General features: G+C 35.2%; 1 protein-coding gene across 1 annotated transcript in view; it reads right to left on the bottom strand.

The window, feature by feature from the left end:
- Positions 1-5,635: 5,635 nt before the first annotated feature.
- Positions 5,636-22,866, bottom strand: part of GLRA3 (glycine receptor alpha 3) — an 82,453-nt gene continuing 65,222 nt past the window's right edge. The window contains exons 7-10 of the mRNA XM_014883982.2: positions 20,589-20,803; positions 19,094-19,240; positions 14,611-14,730; positions 5,636-10,932 (exon numbers count right to left, since the gene is read on the bottom strand). Of these exons, the coding sequence (XP_014739468.2) occupies positions 10,663-10,932; positions 14,611-14,730; positions 19,094-19,240; positions 20,589-20,803 (752 nt within the window). The 3' untranslated portion in view covers positions 5,636-10,662. The remainder of the gene's footprint in view (positions 10,933-14,610; positions 14,731-19,093; positions 19,241-20,588; positions 20,804-22,866) is intronic.

The following is a 22,866-nucleotide window of genomic DNA, read 5'->3' as shown; positions in this document are numbered from 1 at the left end:
CAGAAACTCCATCCACTAAAATTCTGTCAAAGATGTTAAGCACAGAAAATAGCAACCACAGAATTAACTCAGTCACTCACTGATTGAAACTATTGACTACGCAATTTGAATTACCTTTTTCAATGGAGATGTACATCAGGCAAGAGGGATGGGCATGTGTAATTTGTAACATTCCCAAAGAGGTGACATTACAAGGCTTTTCTCCCAGGTAGACAGCTCAGAGTGGTCTCAGAGCCTGGTTAGATACTGCGGAAAAAAATTGTTTTGGATGGTTTTGCACATGCCCCAAGGGGCGTTCAGGGTATGTTGCTCTGATGGTTGCAAGTAAAATATTCTGCTTTAAGTTAAAAAAGGTTAAGTAACCTTACAAATTTACAGATAAGCTAATGCTGGCTGTACCCCGAAATTACTCTGTAGACTTCTCATAAGAATGGGATATGGTTGGATGAGAGCTAGTACAGGCTCAGGAAAGATTATTAGGGCAGACAGGAAAAGAGGGTGTACAGGATTTTCTGCATGTTTACAGTAATTGTCTTGCTGTCCCTTTGGACATCCCAAAAGAACTGTTCCTCCCAGGTGAAAACAAGGAAGGAATAAAAAAAATTATAAATTTTGATATTATTTAGACATAGATTCGATACTTTGAAAATGTGTAGAGAAAAATATACTTATAGAAGACATAAGACAACTTTCACTTGCTCATACTGAAAACCTTTTTCCAGGATTAGGTAGTAAATGAAGAAAAGAGTTGGGGAAAGGATTGAAGTACCTAAATTTTCTAGTATCTCTTATGACAAGAGAATGCTTGGGGTTTTCATGCTAATCTGAGCCTATACTTTCCCTTGCAAGGAGTGCCAGAGTAGGAACACAAGCATGAGTACTGTAAGTAAGAATAAAGTATTAGTGCTTTAATAATCTGAAAGACAATGTAACTTCTACAACTGGAGCAGCTGTGTGAAATGTTGATGCCAGTCACAGAGGAGAAATAATTTGAAGGTGAGCAGGGATAACAAACCAGTGCCCTGTGTCATAGGGCGGTGTTGGAATGTACAGCCTTTCAAATGAAAGCAACATTCTGGAAGTATCATTAAGAGCTAAAAGAATTAACTCAGGCGTGAAATCAGTATGTAAGGAGCTCTCAGAGAGGCGCCTTCTTATATCAGGACTTTGCCTGAATAGTTCTGCCACAACCAGTAGCACCTTTTCCCTGTTCCTTCATCTAGCAGCTGCTTTGATCCTGCTTCAGAACTCTTCAGAAATTTACTTTGTCTCATATATTTGCAACAACAAAATTCAAGAGGTTTATTTTTGTGCTTATAAACCTTAATTAAATCTGAACTTACTGGAACAGGGACGGATTATTTTTAAAAGTGCTTTTAAATTTATTTTCTCAAAACTTGTGTAATATCAAATTGTTCCTGTATTATGTCCACAGTCAAATACAATTCAAAAATTTCCTATTGAAGTGAGATATGCCCTTCTTGACTTATTTTTACTGACCTTTTATTGTCAATGAAGTTAATACAAAGTGTAAAGTAATTCAGTTGAATTATCATTGAGGAGAGCCTGCAAAGTCTATGGAGAAAAGAAACAAGCAAAATACTCATTGATTTTTAAATTGTAAATACTTCTGTGAACCTTAAACATACACTGCATTAACCTTGGAGAGATATTTTATTGAGTAGTACTAAATTAAAGATTAATAATGTTCATAGTGTACTGTCTTGTATATTATGCTCTCCTGAGAAAGGAAGGACAAACAATAAAAGGTTGTTAGTGATACAATGTAGTATCTATTCTAGTCTGCAACTATTCTGTGGTATCTATCTATAATAATATTCTCAGTATCATTTCAGATCAAAGTTCAGGGTGTTCTAACTGCTGTTTCCATATTTGTTCAGTGAATGTGTAAAGGGGTGAAGTCTGCTAGGAAAGCGAGAGGGTGGTGACAAAACAAGACAAACTGAGTTACAGATTTACATTGCTAATATTGCTGAAGTGTAAGGGCTCACCTCATCTTAGATATGAGAATATGAAGTTATCTATTCCTCAATTAAACATATATATCATAAAATCATAGCATAGTTTAGATTGGAAGGGATTTTAAAGAGCATCTCATTCCAACCCGTCTTCCATGGGCAGAGACAATTTCCAGTAGATCAGATTGCCCAGAGCTCCATCCAACCTGCTCCTGAACATTTCCACGGGTGGGGCATCCACAGCTTCTTTGTGAAACCTGTTCCAGTGCCTCACCACCCTCTCAGGGAAGCATTTCTTCCTAATATCTCATCTAGACCTGTTGTCTTTCAGTTTCTAGCCACTCATCCTTGACCTATGTAAAAAGTTTTCATGACCTTACAAAAAGTCTCTGCCTTTCATGAAGGTTCCCTTCAGCAACGGGAAAGCCTCAGTTAAGTCACCCTGAAACTTTCTTATACTTCCTCCTTTCTGTTTATGACAGCATGACAACACACGTTGTTAGTAAGTGGAATGGCTGTTTTGCATATCTATATAAGTGATGCATTTGTACTTCCAGCTGTACCTGTACTCTGAAGGCATTCTTACCGAGAGGAATCTACTCCAAACACTTTCCATGTTTAATTTTGTTTCTAAGACAGCATCACCTCAAAACGTTGCCACCACTTTCAAAATGAATTATGATCTGTAACATGAATAGTAACCAACTTTCTTTCTTAGTAATGACTGTCAGTGGGTGGAATGTCTCCAGAAAGAATGCATTTTGCTGTTTTCCGTCCTTGAAGAGAACGCGCGCTCCCAGAAGCACGGCTGGCTCCGTATGGGGAGCGCCATCTCGCGGTGCCATGTCGAGTGTCCCGTGCAGAGAAACGGCGGCGCCTTTGCCGCCGTGAAACTGGGGAGGGACAGCTGGTACAGCGCAATGGAGTATAGCTCAGCCATGCAAAAATGTCCAACCTCCTACTTTAAATATGTTAAGCCTAACTCAAGCAAATTGTGCACTTACTCTGACCTCTACATGAGGTTTACTCTTACTTCATAGAGTCACAGAATGGGTCAGGTTGGAAGGGACTACAGCGGCTCCTCTGATCTAATCTCTCTGCTTAAACAGGGTCATCCTAGAGCACCTAGCACAGGATTGTGTCCGGACAGTTCTTGAATATCTCCATAAGGGAGACTCCACAACCTCTCTGCAAAATCTGTTACAGGGCACCCACACAGTGAAGTTCTTCCTCATATTCAGGTGGAAAAGAGCTGTATCATGTGCTGTTAAAAACATCTGTTTAATGTCTTCTGTACCTACTGAACATGCCTAATGAGAATAACTAAACACATCCAAAGTAACACTGAGAAATTTGCAAGGCAGGTCAGCGTGTTATTTGGCTTGTTAAGAGAGGAAATGAAACATAAGTGAGTTTGAGGCTGAACTCAATACCGTAGTAGAGGTTTTAACTGCAGATTACTTAAATGGGGACTAATATGACAAGAAAAGTACTTTCAGCCTTGTGGGGGGAAGTGCAAAGCCCCGCACCCGGGGAGTGACAAGCCCCAGGCACCAGTGTGTGCTGGGGATGAGCCGCTGGACAGGGGCTGGACAGGGGTGTGCAGAGCAGGACCTGGGGTCCTGTGAGCTGAACATGAGCCACAAACGTGCCCTTGTGACAGGGACCTCAAATGCTAGGCTTGCCTGCCTTAACCATCTTGCCCAGCAGGTTGAGGGAGGTGATGGCTCCCTTCCTCTCAGCACTGGTAGAGCCACACCTGGACTGTGGTGTCCAGTTTCGGGGAATTTCATCAACTCGTGTAAAAAAATTGTGTGAAGTATGTAAAGAAGATGGAATCAGGCTCTTTTAAACAGAGGTCGCTGGCAAGATTTGAGGCAATGGGCACAAACCAAAATACAGGATGTTCCCTTTGGATATCAGGAAACACTTTTTACTCTGAGGGGGACTGAGCACTGGCACAGGTTGCCTGCAGAGACTGTGGAGTCGTCAACTTAGAGATACTCAAAAGCTATCTGAACATGGCCCTGGGCAACTGGCTGTAAGTGGCCCTTCTTGAGCAGGGGATTTGCCCCTTACAACCTCAGCCAATCTGTAACTTTGTGGCTCTGTGAAATAAATGTTTATATACTTCATTTTTGTTAATGAGAAAATATAATATATAAAATATATAGTTGTTTATTAATTTTTGAGAAAGTATGATTCATTTCCAAAAGGAAAACTGCTCTGTAATTCTAGGTCTGTGACTTTTGAGGATTGTTGTTCTTCCTTTTAAATTCACAAGCTTGTGTCAAAATTTCTCTGTAATTCTAGGTCTGTGACTTTTGAGGATTGTTGACCTTGCTTTTAAATTCACAAGCTTTTGTCTTATTCAGAAAAAAAGTATGTTCTCAGATCCTGATAGTGTATAGATAATACAAAATAAAATCCACTGTATGGATTATGACAAATTAAATATTTTAAAAAATATTTTAAAATAGCTAGGTATTTTTAAAATTAATAGGTCACTATATATGCAATCATGAAAAGAGGATATTTAGTATTTGTTTTTCCAGAACATTGTGTTGAAAGGGCCATGTAGTTTAATTCACATATTGATCTCTTTAAGATCTGTTACTTCTCTTTCCTATGATTCTAGGGTCACATTACCGGCAGTTACTTTCTTTTTAAATTGCTTGTTGCACACCCGGTAACGTGCATTTGCAGTTTTCATGCTCTAGAAACTGTGTACCTCATCATGTGAACATTTGCTACTGTAGTAGTTTCATGATATTGTGCCTGTGAATATATCTGAACAAGGGCAGAGGTACCAGCTGTGCTTTGCTTTAGTGAAGACAAGATAGTATCGATCTGCTGGAGCAACAGCTGTCACAAATAGCAAAGAGAGCTCTGCAGGCTCTGTGAAGGCTCACTCAGGATTTCTGTCAAGGCTTCTCTGGTGTTCTTGTTTCATTTGACTGTTCCTTTGAGAAATTTCCATTTTATAAAGCTCCAAGTTACAGGTTTGCTGAACTGAATTACTTGCAGTTGATAATGAAAACGCTTCATTTGTGAGTATGTCAAAGTTGCTGTTTTGTGTCCCATCGACATGAGCAAATTGAGAGGTGTGAACTGATGTTGCCTTTTGTGACTGGTGGGCAGGGAGTGACAAACAGCTGTGCTGTCGCCTAAAGACGTGGCTGTTACTGACCATGCTCTTTACAAGGCCATTGACACTGCCGTAATCAGATTAGAAGAACTCAGTCTGTTCTCAAATGACTTTTTATCTGCTAACTTCAAGTTTTCTATCCAGAGATACATAGGAAGGGCTCAGAGATCTATAGAATTTTCACAAGGCTATTTTGCTGCTAGTGAAACTTTTTGCCTTTCTGATGATAAGTTCAGCATGACTATTTTGGAGTGGCTGCGCTTATTTCAATTGGTATTTATCAACTTTCCCTGAGTTTCCAGAACAAGGTTTTTTTTTTCACAGGTAGAGCCCATATCACAATCAAAGGCAGTCTACTCCCCTCTCTCTTGCTTTCACTCCTGAAATACTTAATGGTAGTGCACCATAACTGCTGCTGAGGTTTTTTTCTTTTTTTTCCAATGGTGTTGTCTGTCCCTCTTTTGAATTGAAATTCATTACCTAAAATATCATAAAAAATATTTCACAGTTTCTGAAAAAAGATAGGTTTATTTTTTTTGAACAAAATATCTACAATGACATGGGTGACACCATAAATTTCACATTTTTAACACTTCTGACTGCAGAGAATGTCAGTTAAGTGCAATATGATACTGTAATACAATAAAAAGGAATCTAATCAAATCCATGCACAATACATTTATAGATTTCTACCAAAAAAGGAAGTACTTTGAGATGAAATTGCTGTCAGAGAGAACTCACAGGAGAATATTTTGAAAACTCACAGACAATTTATTAATACACTATCATATAAATTTTATTTTTTTTTTCTCGCTGTAGCCTTTAAAAAGCCAGGATCACTAATACACAAAATACCATATATTATGTTAAACCTTTATGTCAAAAGCTTATGGCACAATTTCTTTTTATACAGCTCACAATTCCACATTCATGGAACATCAGTAGCTACTTTAGTCCATTTCATCTGTTAATATCACTCTGATGTACATTAAAATACAAACATAAGAAATGTTTCTTGCATATTTCACAAAGATGAAAGTGAAGAAGTGCAGTAATATTCGAGAATATCAAGAAGACAGGATGAGCCAACACTTCTTCTGGCATTAATCCACTGCTTCTAGCAATCTAACCTGCTTCCACAAGCCTTCCAAACTGATATTCTTCAGTAATTACCGTAGGTTATTGTTGCCTGAAGACACCTTTTCTGTAACCACTCCAAAACAGAGCACCCGTTTTATTACTAACAAGTAGTCTGGTTTGAGATTTATATTTTTCCTCGTAGTTGTCTCATAAAGGAAAAAAGCTGTGAAATCTGATATTGTACTCATCTATAACCATAAATAACCATACGATTGTGCAGTTAGGTGTGGATAAAGTTATTTTACTACCTCACAGGGGTACTGTATGTATTACTAGCTCATTTAACACTTTAACATTTTAAGGCCAAATTCTATTCTGTTGTATTAGATTAATTTCTATGATAGCTCAAACAAGAGCAGAAATTGCACAAAAAGTGTATCTGCTGCAGCCAATCATGTCAGTTTGGGCTGGGAATGGTAGAAATAAGTTCATTTCCTTCTACTATATAATTATTGCTGAAAATAATACTTTTTCTTTTTTCTAAGGTAAAGGAAGACATTTTATCTTTCCATACTGTTAAAAAATATAAGGTTTTGTACAGTTTATTATATTCTATCTTTATCTACATTTTCAGTCTACAGTTCTGTAAGGGACTATACACAAACTGGAAGCAATACCTCACTCCTTAAATGTAAAGTGCACATTTAATCACCTAAATATTTCTGTCGAGTGTGTAAACAGAATAATCTCTCACGCATCACAAATGATTCTTTATAAAGCAGATTTTGGAATGAACTATCAGAAAAAGAATCCAAAGAAAACTTATGTATGATTGAGCTGAAAAAAAATAATTAAATCTTCTGCAAATGCTCTGTTCTTCCTGAATTATACTAACCTGTTTAAATAATAGTGCTTGCTGTCAGAAGTCCTTGAAAGTAAAATGTACTTTATTTTAGTGTTAAAGTAGCTGAATTCTAAGTAGCAAAATACTAGTATTCCTTCTCATCTTCACATAGTTTATCAGCATCATAGAGAAAAAAGGCATTCATCTAGCCATGTAAGCCTATTGTGTTGATATTTGAATTTTGTTCTAAAAATAAAATGCATTTTGCTGTTTGGAATTTAAGTAGGACTTTGGTAGAATGCTAGTTGAGTATTTCTACTGCACCTCTAAGGGGTTTTACTTCTCCTGTCTCAATGTACTGAAGTTTTTTGCTTTTTGAGGGGTGACGCAGATTTGGTCACATCTCTCTTTAGTGCAGAATGAAAAGACAGTAATGTGAGAGGTTCCAGGCTCTGCTTTGGGCTTTCTTTCACCCTGTGGCCCCTGTTCTGCTATGCACAGACTTGATTTTCATCCTGTACCTTCCTGTTCTGCTTCTCTTTCCATCAAGAAAAAGGATGGTGTGGAAGTCAATCTGCACAGGTAGGAACTACTGTCACAAAACAATATAAACTTTGCAGCAGATGATATAAATTGTTTCCTCCTGTAGTTACTGCTTCCCCCTGAGCAAGTGTACCTATAGAGACATGGCAGGATGGGGAAAAATACTCAGGGTGCTTAATCCTTTTTTGTCCCCTTTATGGTGACTGTGTCAGTTCCTCAGTAGCTCTGTTACTGGGGTATTCCTCCAGATCCTACAGTATCTCCCTCTGTTTTCATTGTGTTACAATGTCCTAGTGCCAGTACTTAATTTTTGAAGTATAGGGCTGGTTCACAGAAATCACAAAAACATGACCCAAGAAGTATGGGGTCTGCATCTATGTTGAATGATGACTTGGGACAAAGCTGCATTATCCTGTCACGCAGAGATTGTGCTTATGAGAAGCCTTCTAGTGTGGCTTTGCCAAGGACTTGTCCTCTGCAGAGCCCAGGTGTCCAGTGACAGTGAAGTGAGGTAGCTATTACTTCTGCCTAAAGAATGGGGTCTTTTTTATATGTGGGAGGAACCCTGCCAGATACCATTTGCCTCAAGCATTATCTCCTTGATGATTATTTTTCTGCATTTCCACTGCCTCTTTGATGGGAGTGCAACATAAATAGTGCAGTCTGGTAAATACTGCAGAGTACCTTTCAATTCTTGCATCTTAACACCATTTCCTGCTGCTTCATCATACAGCTGCAAAAAAAAATCTCTTACAGTAATCTTAGCTGATGTAATCAAAGCTGTTGATTCCAGCTTTGCACAGAGGGCTGCCATGCCTGTTGGCAGTTTTGGACTCTTCCCCTTGTCAGTGGTGAATAGCAGGCATTTGTGCCTTGAAGTTTATTATCTTAAATGACATTTCTTTCTTTCTCTACCATGTGACTTTATACTAAGTAATTTAGGAATAATATAAATGAAACTTAAATTTAAAGTTATTATTTCTTTTGAAAAACACATTATTAGTGGACTAAGAGGCTTCTGTTGCCTTGGTAAATATTATGGTTCCATTAAAAAAGTCCACAAAACCATCAGCTCCAGAGAGATCTTGGTTCCATTGTATCAAAATAGAATCACATGCCAAATCTTATGCTCATCTGAAAACAGCCCTTAAACAAAATACAGTTGATTTTGCTGATAACAGAAACATGTTAACATCCCTTTCCATACAATATAATAACCCTAACTTTGAGAGAGGTGAATAGCAGCCATAAATTCATTATACCCTCTCACACCCTCATAAGTGAATGAGATTTTTTTGAACATGTGCATAATCAATAAAAAAGCAGACACAGTATCACAAAAAGAAAGCAAAAAAGTAAACTGAATTAATTTTAGATTATAAATGAATCAAAACTATAAAATAAAAATAGTTTTAAAATAAAGGTGGATTATACATATTCTTCCTGACACAATTTAACAAAAGGTGAGAGCTACTATTATAAAATCTCTCTAACTTATCATGGGAGGAAAATACTAACAAACCAAACCAAACCCAAGGTTGCTATGTTACAGTCCCAGTGCAGTTACATTGCTTCTGTTCCTTCATATGCACCATGCCTTTGGCAGGGCACCAGATGTTTGCCTGCAGCTGATTCTGCTTTTGTATACACATTCTGATTATCAGCAAAGCACAAATTTTAAACATGTTCAAAATTAAAATATTTTGCAGTGAAAATCAGCCTCACTTACTGGACTTAGAGTATCTAATAATTCTAAATGCTATATTTCCACACCATAGCATGGTATTGTTTTGCCAATAGATTGACAAAAGTAAATACCCTTGCCTAGACACTGTGCCATAAATGTGACCTATGGTGTTAGAATTCAAAGAAGTAGCTAATATGGCTTATTTAAACCTAAACAGGAAGGACCTTTCTTACAGTTTTAATAGGTGTTCTCTTAATTTATTAATGTGAAATCCAGTAAATGTAAAAGACCATCCAGGTCTTTTTTTTGTTTGAGAAGAGCTGCTTGCTTTTCCAAAGTTGTGAAGTGCTTCTTAACCAGTATCTAAGTCAAATTAACAAACTTCAAAGAATGAGTCAGAAAATTTGACGCATTTGTAAGTTAAACTTCCTGTAATTATGTAATATATAGGAGATGAATGTGCATAAACAGAACTGTATTCATCCTCCAAATGCTTCAGTGAAACAGTTGACGCTTTGCTTTCAGTTTTGGTCCAAGATCTCTTTGCATTGAATCAAAATGAAGCATTGAAAAATTGTAATGCAATTTTTCTATTCTGCAAGCTGTATGAGTTTTATGAATTGAGAAAAAAAACCCTTTAAAAATATAAAAAAGATTAAAGATATGCTTCAATTATCAAAGTATAAGCAATTAAAAGAAAAAAATCCTTTGCAGGAACTAATACTTTACAAATTTTAGTATATTTCTCATATGAAATGTAGACTGTTAGGTTGTATTACCCTGTGCTGTCTGAGATTATTTCAACAGTAATATGAAGTACATTGAATAAATTATATGACTTAAATATGTTAAATCTATTCATTGTAAAACCACCAGTACTGTCCTTAAGACTAGATCAAGTCCTATAGACTGTTTTCTCCAATCAGTAATTTATCATTATATAGTAAAATTAAAATTAAACTTACAAACACTAATCTATTCTGTAATACTGTGGGATTCACCTAGGGTATTCTGGAAACATTTTTCAAATTAAAAATACACCATAATTTAAAAAATTTAAGGGTCATCAAAGAGTATTGTACAATTATACCACTATGTAACAGTGTGTATAAATACTTGGCAATAAAGCTTCAGTAGAGAGTGATGTTCAATGAAAAAGTTGTTAATAATTAGTTTGACAAGGAAAGTTTGGAATAGTAGATGTATCTTTTCTTCATTCTTCCATCCCACTGTAGCTGATCATTGCAGGCCATGCAGGATTCTTTTTCTCCCCCTCGTTGTTTTTAACTCTTCCAATCACTCCTCTGATGTGCACTTCTAACAAAAGGCCTCCTGTTGAGTGTGACAGCCAGACCTTTATGTACTGCAAGCCTGAATCTTGTTATTGGTGAATGTCCTCATGCCTGATGATTTTGTAGATTACCCAATAAAAAATGTTGAAAATCAGAAAGGCTAATGGGAAACAAGCTCTGGATATTGTGTCTATCTTCTTGGCCCGGTCAATGAACACCTTTCTCATCTCATCAGGGCTTTTTGGTGCAGCTTGAACAGGATTATTTGGCCCCTTTTGTGTTATTCCATCTTTTGCTTGCACACATGGGCCCACTCCATATGCTGTAATGCTGAACTGACTGTCACGTGTATCATCATCCTGTTGGAAAAAAAAAAAGAAAGAAAAAGAGAAGAAGGTTTTTATTTCTATTATTGTTTACAGAAATCTTACCTGCTGCTAAATAGCGGTTGCACCATTACCTCTTTGACCTCTTGAATCCACACCTTATCTTAGGTTGTTGAAATTTCATCCCTATCAGAATCTGCCAAAAATATTACTGGATTGTTAATAAGCACAGAAATTTTCTGTTTGTTTATAGATTCTGTAATCTTTTAGAGAAATGAGAAAGCCTAGTAAACTAGTGGTAATTGCACACACAACTTCTGATTTGGTTTAAGTTTCCCCATTTACAGTAAATATGTGCAGTCTTCAAATGAACAAGTTTCACACTGGTCTTTTAGAAAGCAACTATTAAGTCTGTACACTGCCTTACAACCCAGGATCCTGGCCTCTAGAGATACTCATCATAAAATCACTAATGATATGCACATTCATTATATTAGTGAGAATTCTGCCTATTTGGCAACTGTATATTTAATGAATCTTATCTGTATGCCTAATTTCTGCTGTCCCCTGTGAATGCATCAGATAAAGAGAATAGTGTGCAATGTCTTAGTTTAAAATAAAAGAAAGCTAAAGGCCAAATTTTTCTTCTGACTCATTCTTCTGTCAATTCAGGGGAAAACTGGCAAAGACATTCAGGATTAGGGAACTATAAAATAAAATGATTCTTAATCAAATGGCACAGAAACAGTAGATGTTCTGAAGGTACACATATTTTCATGGCATACAATTTAAAAATGTATCTTGTGTCTGGAGGCATCTTTTTTACTTCACTTTATCTAGGTATCCTCAAGTAATAGGAAAGGGACACATGCAGACAAATAAATGATACATAATCTGTGAAGTCAAGGCTAAATTTGGTTCTGAAATATGTTCCAGTGTACTCCTTCTTTACATAGACTACTGAGGAATGACTGCGATTTTGATGGCATTCACCATTTTTTCAATACTAATGTTAAATTCAGGAATGTCAATATTTTGTGTCTAATTTAGCCTAGTTACTTTAGGATTTCACATGTTCATGAAATATAGAAATTATTACATTAATTCTTAAATAAGCATTTTGAAAAATTATTTTCGTAAGTATTACAAAGAATTGAGTTTCTGTCAACTTTTCTTTTGTAGGAGAATTTTTGATACTTTAAAGTTCTTCCTAGATTAAATTAAAAGTCTGAAATATATTTATTTGCCAAAGCAAATCAAGTAATTACTTTTCAATTAATAGTTAGAAGCATTTTTTGTTTTACTTTATCCTCTTACTTTATACAAATGCAATTTCTCAATAAGCACAAGTTAAATGCAAAGTTTCAATTTTTTTATTTTGAAAATGTCTGTGACACTTTGAAAATCTTAAAACACTTTTCAATGAAGAATTAATTTTAAACATATTTAAAGCTTCAATCAAATACTTGCTACTTTGTTTAAAAAAAATCCAAGTTTTATTATCAATATTAGTTGAATATATTACCTACAAAAGAATGCAGATAAATTACTAAGTTTGAAGTGAATATTTGGTCATGCTTATGCATGACCTTCTGGCAGAGCTGTAGGTATCACCCAACAGAAATACTTCTTCGTGTATGTAAATTCAGTAAATGTAGAGACTGATAGAGTTCACCGAAACTACTATATCTAAAATACGTATTAGAATTAGCCTTTAAAAAATAAAGAAAAATTAACATGAAAGAAAAGGAGGAGAAAAATTCACTGACTGACTTTACTATGGAAATGAGAAACAGAAATACAAAATGATAGGATCATTATTTGATGACGTGATAAAACAGAGATTTAATTACTGCAATAGTGTTCCTCTTCTGTCAGATAACAATGGGAAATAACACCTTTAATGTAGTTGTATTCTAGAATAGTGGTAGTCTTGTGTTCCAGTTAAGAGAAATATTAAGTTAGAAATGCATGTACTGTGAGAATTTACTATAAACTTGCCATTTAAACATCTTCATATATACATTTCAGGATTTTGTCTTTTTATGCTTCTCCAGAAAATAATGCTTATGACTGCACAGGCTGAGAAAGATAATAAAATTATTCTTTTGAGTAGCAGATTTCAGCTGTGCATGTTTTCAGGATCAGGCACTATATACTAAGACTTTATTGTCTCTGTTTTAGGTTTACCTAAATGGAATGATCCCCTAGAAGGTTTCAAAGGCCAGGTCTCTTCTTATTTTTGTGCTTGCAGACCTGCATTTCATCTGCAAGCAGACTGCTTGGAGATCTCTATTGTTGAACTGATGTGAAGCTCCTCGTAGGAGCCCAGCATTTCTGCACAGTGTCTGTTGGATGGTCTCTGCGAGGGCAGGCAGGATGGTTGGAGCCAGCCAAGTCACACCCAAGGTGCTAGGGCTCGTGGAGCTGCAGGAAAGGACACCTGCAGCACACCAAGAGCTGCCAGAGTTCTTTTCAGGGGCAGCAGCTTGAATATTCAAAATGTGGCTCTGCAAGTTTTCCAGCAGATTCATAATGTGGAGAAATCACTAGGCTGGCCTCAGATTCATATCTGAAGGTGCTTGTGCACAGAAGGAAAAATGCAGTTACTCTTATTACCAATACTAGCTTTGAGTGCTTTAGTAAAGACATTTGTGTCAGTAACACTTTTCTTTTTTTTTCTGTTGATTGACATGGCTAAAATTCCTCTTTTTTGACTAGAAATATGTCTCAGAATGCATGTGTCTGAGTCTACAGATGTAGAAATCATCTGATGGACAATACTCTGTATGTCCTAGTTGAGAGTCTTTGCAGTCAATCTTCCTGAAAAAATACTGTGTATTGGCTGAATTAATAGAATTATTTTTCTTAAGTGATAAGGAAGCTTTTGTTTCTTTTGTGTCCTTTTTTGTGTATCATCACTGAAGGAAACTATTATTATAGACTTTTGATAAAACTTTAAAAATCTTATTATGAATGAACTTTGGTAAGAGTTTGATTTGAATGCATTTTTCACCCACTCAGCTTTAGAACTAACAACTTGAAAGTTTTTCTGCATGCAGTTACATTTAAATATTTTGTAATTTCTATTAAAATTATTGCAATTTAGGAATGGAAAAAATTAGGTAAGAAGTTTTATTTGGAAAGTTAGAATTCTTTAATGATCTGAAGGAAAGAATTTCAATTCATTTACTTCTGTACCAGTATTGTTTTACAAAATACTTAGCTGTAAATGAATAGAAAACAATGAGTTTTGTGGTCTTGTGACTATGGTGTTTTCTATCCGTGTGCTTAGTAATACATTTATCCTGAAAAATAACATGTATATAAGGGCTGAAAATAATTCCATAACCATTTGATTGTAAGGTGTTTTAACAACTTGTAAAGTTTTTTTAAGCCTTGACTTTGGTAATTTGATCACTGTCTTTTTTATTGCTCAGTTTTGAGAAGAAAAGTGGTATTGAGTTGTTTTGCACTACAAAAAGTGCCAAATTTTAGTATTATGTTTTAATCCAGATTTAAACAGATCAAAATGGATTATGAAATTATCAAGACAGTACCTTTACTAACATTTCACGTCATCACATACAGGTAGCAATGAAGGTATATGAAGTTCACATGGGAAAATGTTATTGTAGACAAAAGGACAGGGCCTCTGTTAATGGTTGGATATCACATTATGACAAATGGGACATCTTCTTCATAGTTTACCCTTAAATTTGTACTGTAGATTTGAGGCAAAGTCCCGTCTATACGTCCTGCACATCTCAAGCCATTGCTATGCTGTAATGATTCACTGATTTCATTTCCATCAAGAACTCCCTCAAAATACTTTCATCAAAACGGATGGTTGACCAAAAAGAAAACAAAAGAAAAAAGGTGTGATTACCATTAAAGACAACCTAGTTTGCATGTCTATTTTCCTCTCTAAAGATATGGTGATCTTTAGATTTTGAAAATAGAACTTATAGACTGAATATTCCCAAAACCTAAATATGTTAACAGCTAATCTAAAATAAATTTTTTATTATTCAGTATATGTACACAGTTAATATTTTTTCCCATAGAAAGTAAATGCAACTAAGAAACAACAATGATCATAGGTGTGTTTCAGTATCCTTGGGTGACTTCTAGTTCTGCCTTTTTTCTTTTTTTTTTGTCTTTTAGGAAGGAAATTAATAATTAACATTCATTCTGAAGAAATGGTAACATAGTTTTGAATAGTTCTTTTCACTGTCCAGATTTTCTATTTTGACTGTCCAGATTTTCTATTTTGTCAAAGAACTGTGGCTCATACACTAAATATCAAATAAAGTCTCAAACTGGGAACTATAATTCCCCTGTTCTCAGAATTCATTATGCCATTTGTGTATCATAAAGACTTTAGACCCTTTAAAAAAATCTATATCTACTGTGATTCTTATTGGAAAACAGTATTGAGGAGGTTGCACATTGTGTTGCAACAACATCTTTCATTTATAAATGAATTTATAACACAATCCCAGACACTTCAAAAATTTTGCTAGTTCTGTAAAAACCGGATTGGGCCTCTGAAAAGAAATTTGCACAAGATATGGAAGATCATGATTGTGATACGAGTCAATGTGGTTTAAAAGGAAAACTGGTTTGAATAAACAACTGTATTACTTGCATCACTTGATCCTTTAACTGCTTTCAACTGTTACTGTATAGGTTTAATGTTCATGTTGCAAACATAGTTTTGAGGAATTATGTGGACTTAACAGGAGAATTTCCAGGGAGGGTAAATGAGAAAAAAACAAAATGAAACAAAAACCCCAAAACCCAAAGCAAACCAAAACCAAAAACTGTATCCACTGGGAATATTTATAGAAAAGACTGAATAGAAATGTGCAAATGGTGACATGAAGGAATGAAGTAGTCTGGTTTCTGTGTTCTTTCTAGACAAGCCACGACAGGCCAAAAAACACATCAGTAAAAAAACCCAAACTTTTTAAACAATTGAAATAGATTTCAGAGGAGCTTGTGGAACTTTTTGTCTGCGATGAATTAGGTATGAGAGATCTTAAGTCAGGAAAATGGCTCTACTTACCTCACAAAATTCACTGAAATTCAATCATAGGACTATTGCTTTGTTTGCTTGGTAAAAGTAAATATTTCTTGCAACAAGCATTATCTTTCTAATTACAAAGAAAATAGACTTTGGAAATTCTTCAGCTGCCCTACACATACCTGAAATGAAACATTTCCAAACTGATCTATTTTTGCACTTTTACAACACATCAAATCACTAGAAGATTTGATGCACCCTTGTAGATAAAATGCCAGTGGAAAAAATTCTCTGTATTCAATAATTAGAATTCACCTGGTAGTAAAACCTGATTATATTGAAATGTTCCAAGATGGTAAACATACAGAATGAACTAGTCTAATAAGTTATCCTATCTGCTTCATTTTGCTAATAATGTAGGACGTAAATACTGAATAGAATATTGTTTTTTTCTCTTTGTCAAGAAAAAGATTTATTGTTCAAGGAAGCCCCTGAAGTTTATTTTAAATGCAGCCTTTTTACATAACTTCTTTTCACCTCTTGACTTTATGGTCAAATAAACATTTCTTAGTATATGGTAGTTCTCAAAGTTAATGCAATCTAATCCCTGAGAGCCAGTGGCTGTTTGACCTAGTCCAAAGGAATAACAAACATACAAAACTTTATAATCATGAGCTATAGTAACTGACTTTGAAAAAGACAAAAGAAGAACTAAAACCAAGTTACTTTGAGTTATGCTCCTAGGGCCTGGATTTCATGTTATAAATTGTGGTGAATATACAATAACACTTGTGGTAAGGAAGGCAAATTATTAACTGCAGCTTTTAATCTGTAAAACATTATTTATTATTTGCATACCAGAGGTTTAAGATGTGATCCAAATTTCTTTCTGAGAGATAAAATCTCCATGCTGTTTCAAGTCCCATATACTTGTTGGGCAAGGAAAAGTTTCACAAAACATTGAGAAACAGAGAAGCAATTAGCTGAGCCGTCTTTAGAGCTTGAGAAGGTGCAGTCTCAGAGGTTAACTCTGTACAGGAGCTCTAGCTCTACACGGAATGTGAGTGAAGAAACATTTAATTAAATTAATATTTCTTGAAAAATTACTATTTTTCTGAAATCATAACCTTGCATAAGAACAAAGCATTTTGTGGTAAATTTAGACTGAGAAGCTTGTCTCATGATGAAACATATAGGTATACAGGGAGAAGGGAAAGCCCTACACCCCTGAATATTTAATACCCTCACCTGAAGTAAAGCACTGAAACGCATGTCTCTATCCTTCAGAATCAAAGCGAAGTACTCTAAAGTCTCTAATTTTAATCCTGTAATTTTATGAGAATTTAGCAGGTAATCTACCTGAAGCTAAAGACTGTCTGACGAAGTGTAAAATTAGAATAAGGACTTTTAAATGTGAATTCAAAAATACCATGATCCAGAAAAACACTTAAGTCAGTGTGGTTATTTATGCACAAATTTTTTTCTTTAAAAGGTCTTCTCTTAGAAGTCCTTTCTATATTGTGGTTCCTTTCTCACCTCTAAGCTGAAATTTAATTGATTGAGACTGCTGAAAAAGTGTCTTTGGTGAAGTCTTGCTAAGAGGGAGTGGAAAAGAGATTTGGTTTGATTCTGAGGAAGGAAGAGACTACCTGCCAGCTTCTAATCCTGTGGTCATAGTAATTGACCTGCATCTAAGAAAGATATCACTTAAGTTGAATGTGGTAAATTTGCTTGGATCCAGAAGAAAATATATGGTGAGAAAGATGAATGGAGTAAAAATATAGTGACATAATATATCACTTACCACAGCTCCTTGATACACCATTCACTTGTTGTGACTTACCCACCCGCTGTCCAGCGATTCATCCCCATTCTTACCATTCCAAACCTTAGGACAGCTTTCAGAGAGCTGCCATATTCCAAGAATAAACACCTTGTCACAAAACTGCTGTTCTTTCTGCTACTTTCATCAGGAAGAAAGCAGCACGTTTTTCACAGGGTCAAACATTGAACAGAGGTGCTTGCAGTCTGAATCATCCTCTAGTCTACAGTACATGAACTTTTCTGCACAGCTGAAGAAGTGTGGGACTCAACACATAGCAACAGGCAAATGTATGAAAATGTCATTTTCACCTGACTGTCTGGCCTGCCTTTTAACAGTCTTACTAACCGAGACTGCTTAGGTAGGCTTTACAGCAGTGCAGTCTTCAGTATCTTCTAAGTAGGAGAGAAACTTCTAAAATATTTTCTGGTGATGTAAGCAGTAGACTAAGTCTTTGGGAATGAAAGATGGTTGAACAGAATTGTGTTGCCATGGTGAGACTTTCATCCACTAGTAATATTCTGAATAGTGACTGATAGTGACAGGCTCTGCATGACATTGGTGGGGGGGTACTCATTTAAATAAATAGGCTGAAGAACAATTTGCACTTAGTCAAATCTGAAGTAGGAGTTACAAGTTGTAAGAAATTTTCTTTATTGCTTGATTTAACTACAGATTTCAGAATTCAAACTTGTAGCTTTAGTTGTTTGGCTTTGCACACTGGTAGTGAGTTATTTTACTAGTAGTCTGTATAGCTCCAGCTCTAATATAAATACTAATAGCTATTACTATAATTAAGTTTCTTACTAATAATATGAAAAACTAAAACAAAATTACAGGACAGAAGAAAAAAAACCCAAACTCACCAGTCTTTTAAAGTAAAATGTTTGTTCTTTTACCAATTATTTGAATAAGTACTTCGTGTATTAAAAAAAATTGCATGAAACACAGCTGTTAAGGCTTTGAATTGAGTATGAGAACGAAATTAGGAAACAACATTTGTTGAATCTCAATGTAGTAAAAACTGCCACAAATACCAGTACCATTAATTCATTGAAGTATAACATAACTCTTCTAACAGAGTGAAATTCATGCTTGTGCAGATGGCTCCCACATGGCCCATGCCTCATTTAAATCCCTCTTAATCCCTCTTTCAAGGATTCAAGTTGGATTTATGCAATTCATAGTCCTTGCAGTGACCCTCTGCCTATAGTGAATTTTATACTGTGCTGCCATTTTATTTCTATTGCCACTTCAAGCTGCAGTATGTTTACCAAACTAACTTTGTATCCTGACATAACTCAGCCAGAGCCTTTTAAAGCTGTGAACATCATCACTTTTACCTTGCTCTTCTTCCTCTTGCGTCGGAATCGCAGAAGCTCTTTGTGCTGCCTCGACACAAAGTTTACAGCTGCATACTCCAAAAGTGCAGAAAACACAAAGAGCAGACACACCGCCATCCAGATGTCAATCGCCTTGACGTATGACACCTTTGAGAGGAGACAGGAGAAGCCTGAGTATGTTAGATCCACAGATGTGAAGTTTAGTGTTTCATGGCAGGAGGAAGGGCATTAATATCTCCACATCCCAACAATACTTTTATCGAAAAAATCTTTTCATGAAACTTAGACAGTAATAAGAACAACAATTCAATCTATAAGTGTTAATTTTTTGTTAAAGAAAGGTACTTAAAAAATGTGTTTAAATCATTAGCAGCTCCTTATAGTGTACTGTGCATTACATCACAAACCAAATAATCCTCAGAAAACAGATGCTCTTCCTTCATTTGTCCCACTGAGATCTGTGAAGGACACTAAGAAAGCAAAAACCAGCTTGTAGTGGGACCAGTGGGAATTCCTGCATTAAAATGGATGCGGCTGAAAGTTCCTGGAATAAAAATTAAGTTGAAGAAAGGAGATAGGTGGAGAGGTCTGATGTGTTCATTCTTTGCTAATATAGCAACAGTGAATCAACTGTATAGTTTCAAGTTAGTTTTTAGAGCATTCCATTTTATCTATTGATGCTAACTTCGGATGCATTCAATTCTATATATTTAGCACACAAAGAATGCTCAAATCTGTTAGGGCTATCTGTTTTACCTAAAAAATAGTTAATTAGACAATCTAAAAATGTCATGTTAAAACTAATACAGAATTGAACTTTGTATATTTTTATTGTATATATCGTATTTCTATTAACTGCAATGGAACATGAAGATGGTCAAGGAATAAGCCTTAAAATGAAACGGAAAATATTTAACGCAATTACAACTCAGAAAACGGAAATAGTTAATCATAGAAATAAACTTTAAGTGATTTTCATTGTGTTTAGATTAATTTTTATGTAATTGTTTGGAGCTGTTAAGGTTCACATTTTTCTACATTTTAATGTAAATCTGTTTGTAACCAGTGAGCTAATTCATAATTTGGCAGTTTCGAGAAAGGAATATATTTGAGAATCTATGGTAAGAATCTATGGCCTTTAGAATTTCCTGTCATCAGATACTGGGATGTGAAAAAGCATGAGCCAATCAATTATTAAGCAGGGTTTATGTAATACTACTTCAACAAGTAGTGAAACAAGTAAAACTTTACAACAAGTAAAACAAGTACTTTCACTATTTGTTAAAGTTTATGGAATTAACTAGATATGTGGCTGCCTATATAGCTGAGATGGGAGAAATATTTGGAGAATCAAAAAAATCCTAAATATTTCAAAATTATTTATCTGGTTTGGAAAATGACTGGATGCTAATAAGTAAAACCTTAAGGTTGATTCAAAGTCTTTGTCACATAACATTATGATTAATATAGTACAAACAAAGGAAATTTAGCCTACCTTTGGAAGAGATGCCCGTGAACCTGAGCTTTGTGTTGTCATGGTCAGTACAGTTGTTATGCCTAAAGCCACTCTGGCTGGAGCTGCATCCATATTGATCCAAAATGACACCCAGGAGAGAATGACAATCAGGAGGCTCGGTATGTACATCTGGATGAGATAGTAACCCATCTGCCTCTCAAGGTGAAATCGGACTTCAATACACGTAAACTTTCCTTTTTACAACAAAGAAGAAATATTCAAGAGAAATAGAACGTTTTTGCTGTCAACATCTAGTGCACACTCCTAAAGATTGTATGCTAAGTCAGATATATTCGATTACTAGAAAAGGTATATGTTTTGAATTCTCTACAATGACTTGTAATAAAGACAATCTCCATTATAACAGGAGTATCTACTCGAAAGAATAGGGGCAGAATACTTGAAAAATTAAGAATCTTAAATAAGGTCTTAAATTCTTATTTTCTTATTAAAACCCCCACAATTCATTATAACAATAGGAAATTTCCTCTGTGAGGTCACACTTTTTTGCAACTTGATTTGGAAATTTGATTTTGCAACTTATGATTTGGAAATACTTCTGTGCAAAAGGAAAATGCTTTCTTCCCCATTGTATAATATCTCCTTTAAATTTTGCTCAATATTAAGGTAAATTTTATCTTTATTATACTAAAATTTGTGGAAAATATAGTGATGTCAGTATGAGTATTAGGTTATCAATAGGAGAATCTGCTAAATCTCTCCCAGTTTCCCCATTCAAACTGTTCCAGCTCATAACAGAAATGATCAAATGATCAAATACTGATTGAAGACTAGAAAGACCAGAGATTAGGAAACTTTAGGAAGGTAATTAAATTACCTAGTTTTATCCAGATACTGAAAATAAAGCAACTTCTACTGACTTGCTCAAACCAGAACAAAAAAAAAAATCTATTGGTAGCTCATAAAAATTTCATAAACCCATACTTTTATATTATCCAGATTGTTGTGGGGTTGAGTTTTTTTTCGTACCCTACAAGCTGTAGATTATTTCACAGATCTTGATCCAGCCTCATAAGATTTTCTAACTGCCTGATGGCCATATCAGTCACATAATGGTGCTGAAGGCAATGCTGTTACTGTAAGTGAAGTATGCAGAAGACAGTTTCTCACAGCAACAAATACACATAACTCGCTTTTCTTCCTTATTTTGAATGAAAACATTTCCTAATTCTAAATTTAACAAGGAAGGGTATATCAATATATGTTTCTGAAGTGGTATGAAGCTCTTTGGTTATGTTTTCCACTCTTTTTTGATAGACATTCTCCTGATCAATTTCTATTTGCCAAAATGCTGTTTTATACAAAATTTTTCCACATTAACAGAGATTTGGTATTCATCAGATTAAAAAAATTATGTAATGGACTTATAAGCTTATCCTATACTAATATGTGTTTTATGCTGTGACAATAGTGTTAGGCATACAGAAATGAACTTCAGATAAAGTCAAACAAATATTTTTATTCTAGGGATATTAAGTGCTTCTGGACTTCATTGTTTTCATAACAGTTCTTTTAACAAGCCACTAGTTTTTCTATGATGCCATAATGAATGTAATTTTATGACAATTTTATTCTGTTGAGGCACTAGAAAAAATTTAGAAAGCCATTTGTTATGATGTTTAATTTTAAAGTTATATTCTGTATCTCTGGAGTTTTATATCTGCAAGCTTAATTATTAGTTCCATTCCTAATTGACAGTGTTTTCTGAATCCTATCAACATTCCTGAAATCTGTGTCCCAGATCCTGGCTCAACCATCTGCTACCTCAGCTTCAAGACTGATTTCCACCTCAGTGACTGAATGAAATCCTGGCTTAAAAAAGTGAATGGGAATTTTGGTGCTTACTTCAATAAAGGCCAGGATATTCCCCTATGTTTTTCTTCCATGGTCTTGAAAAGGATACCTATGCAACTTAGTCTTTCACTTAGCAGTTCAGTACACCCCACGTGACCAGAAGTTCTGCACTGACTGGCCTTTGTTGGAATCATATTCTTACTTCAAATTGCTTCTTATCCTGAAGATTTCTTTTTTTTTTTCTGACATTCATTCTGTTAATTCAGCAGCCTTGGACAGCAGCAGTCTCTGTCTCATACATCACAGTAAATCGTGGTGGTAAGGAGTGACAGAAATGCATCAGCCCAATCTAGGTCTAAGCAAAGCCATTTTATTTGGCATTGTATCAGTAAGAATTGTTCAGCATGCAACATTTTCTTCTTATAGGGTCCTATATTCTCCT

The sequence above is a fragment of the Sturnus vulgaris genome, chromosome 4, assembly GCF_052056855.1.
Source record: "Sturnus vulgaris isolate bStuVul1 chromosome 4, bStuVul1.hap1, whole genome shotgun sequence".
Lineage (NCBI taxonomy): Eukaryota > Metazoa > Chordata > Aves > Passeriformes > Sturnidae > Sturnus > Sturnus vulgaris.
This window is presented reverse-complemented; position numbering and strand designations above follow the sequence as displayed.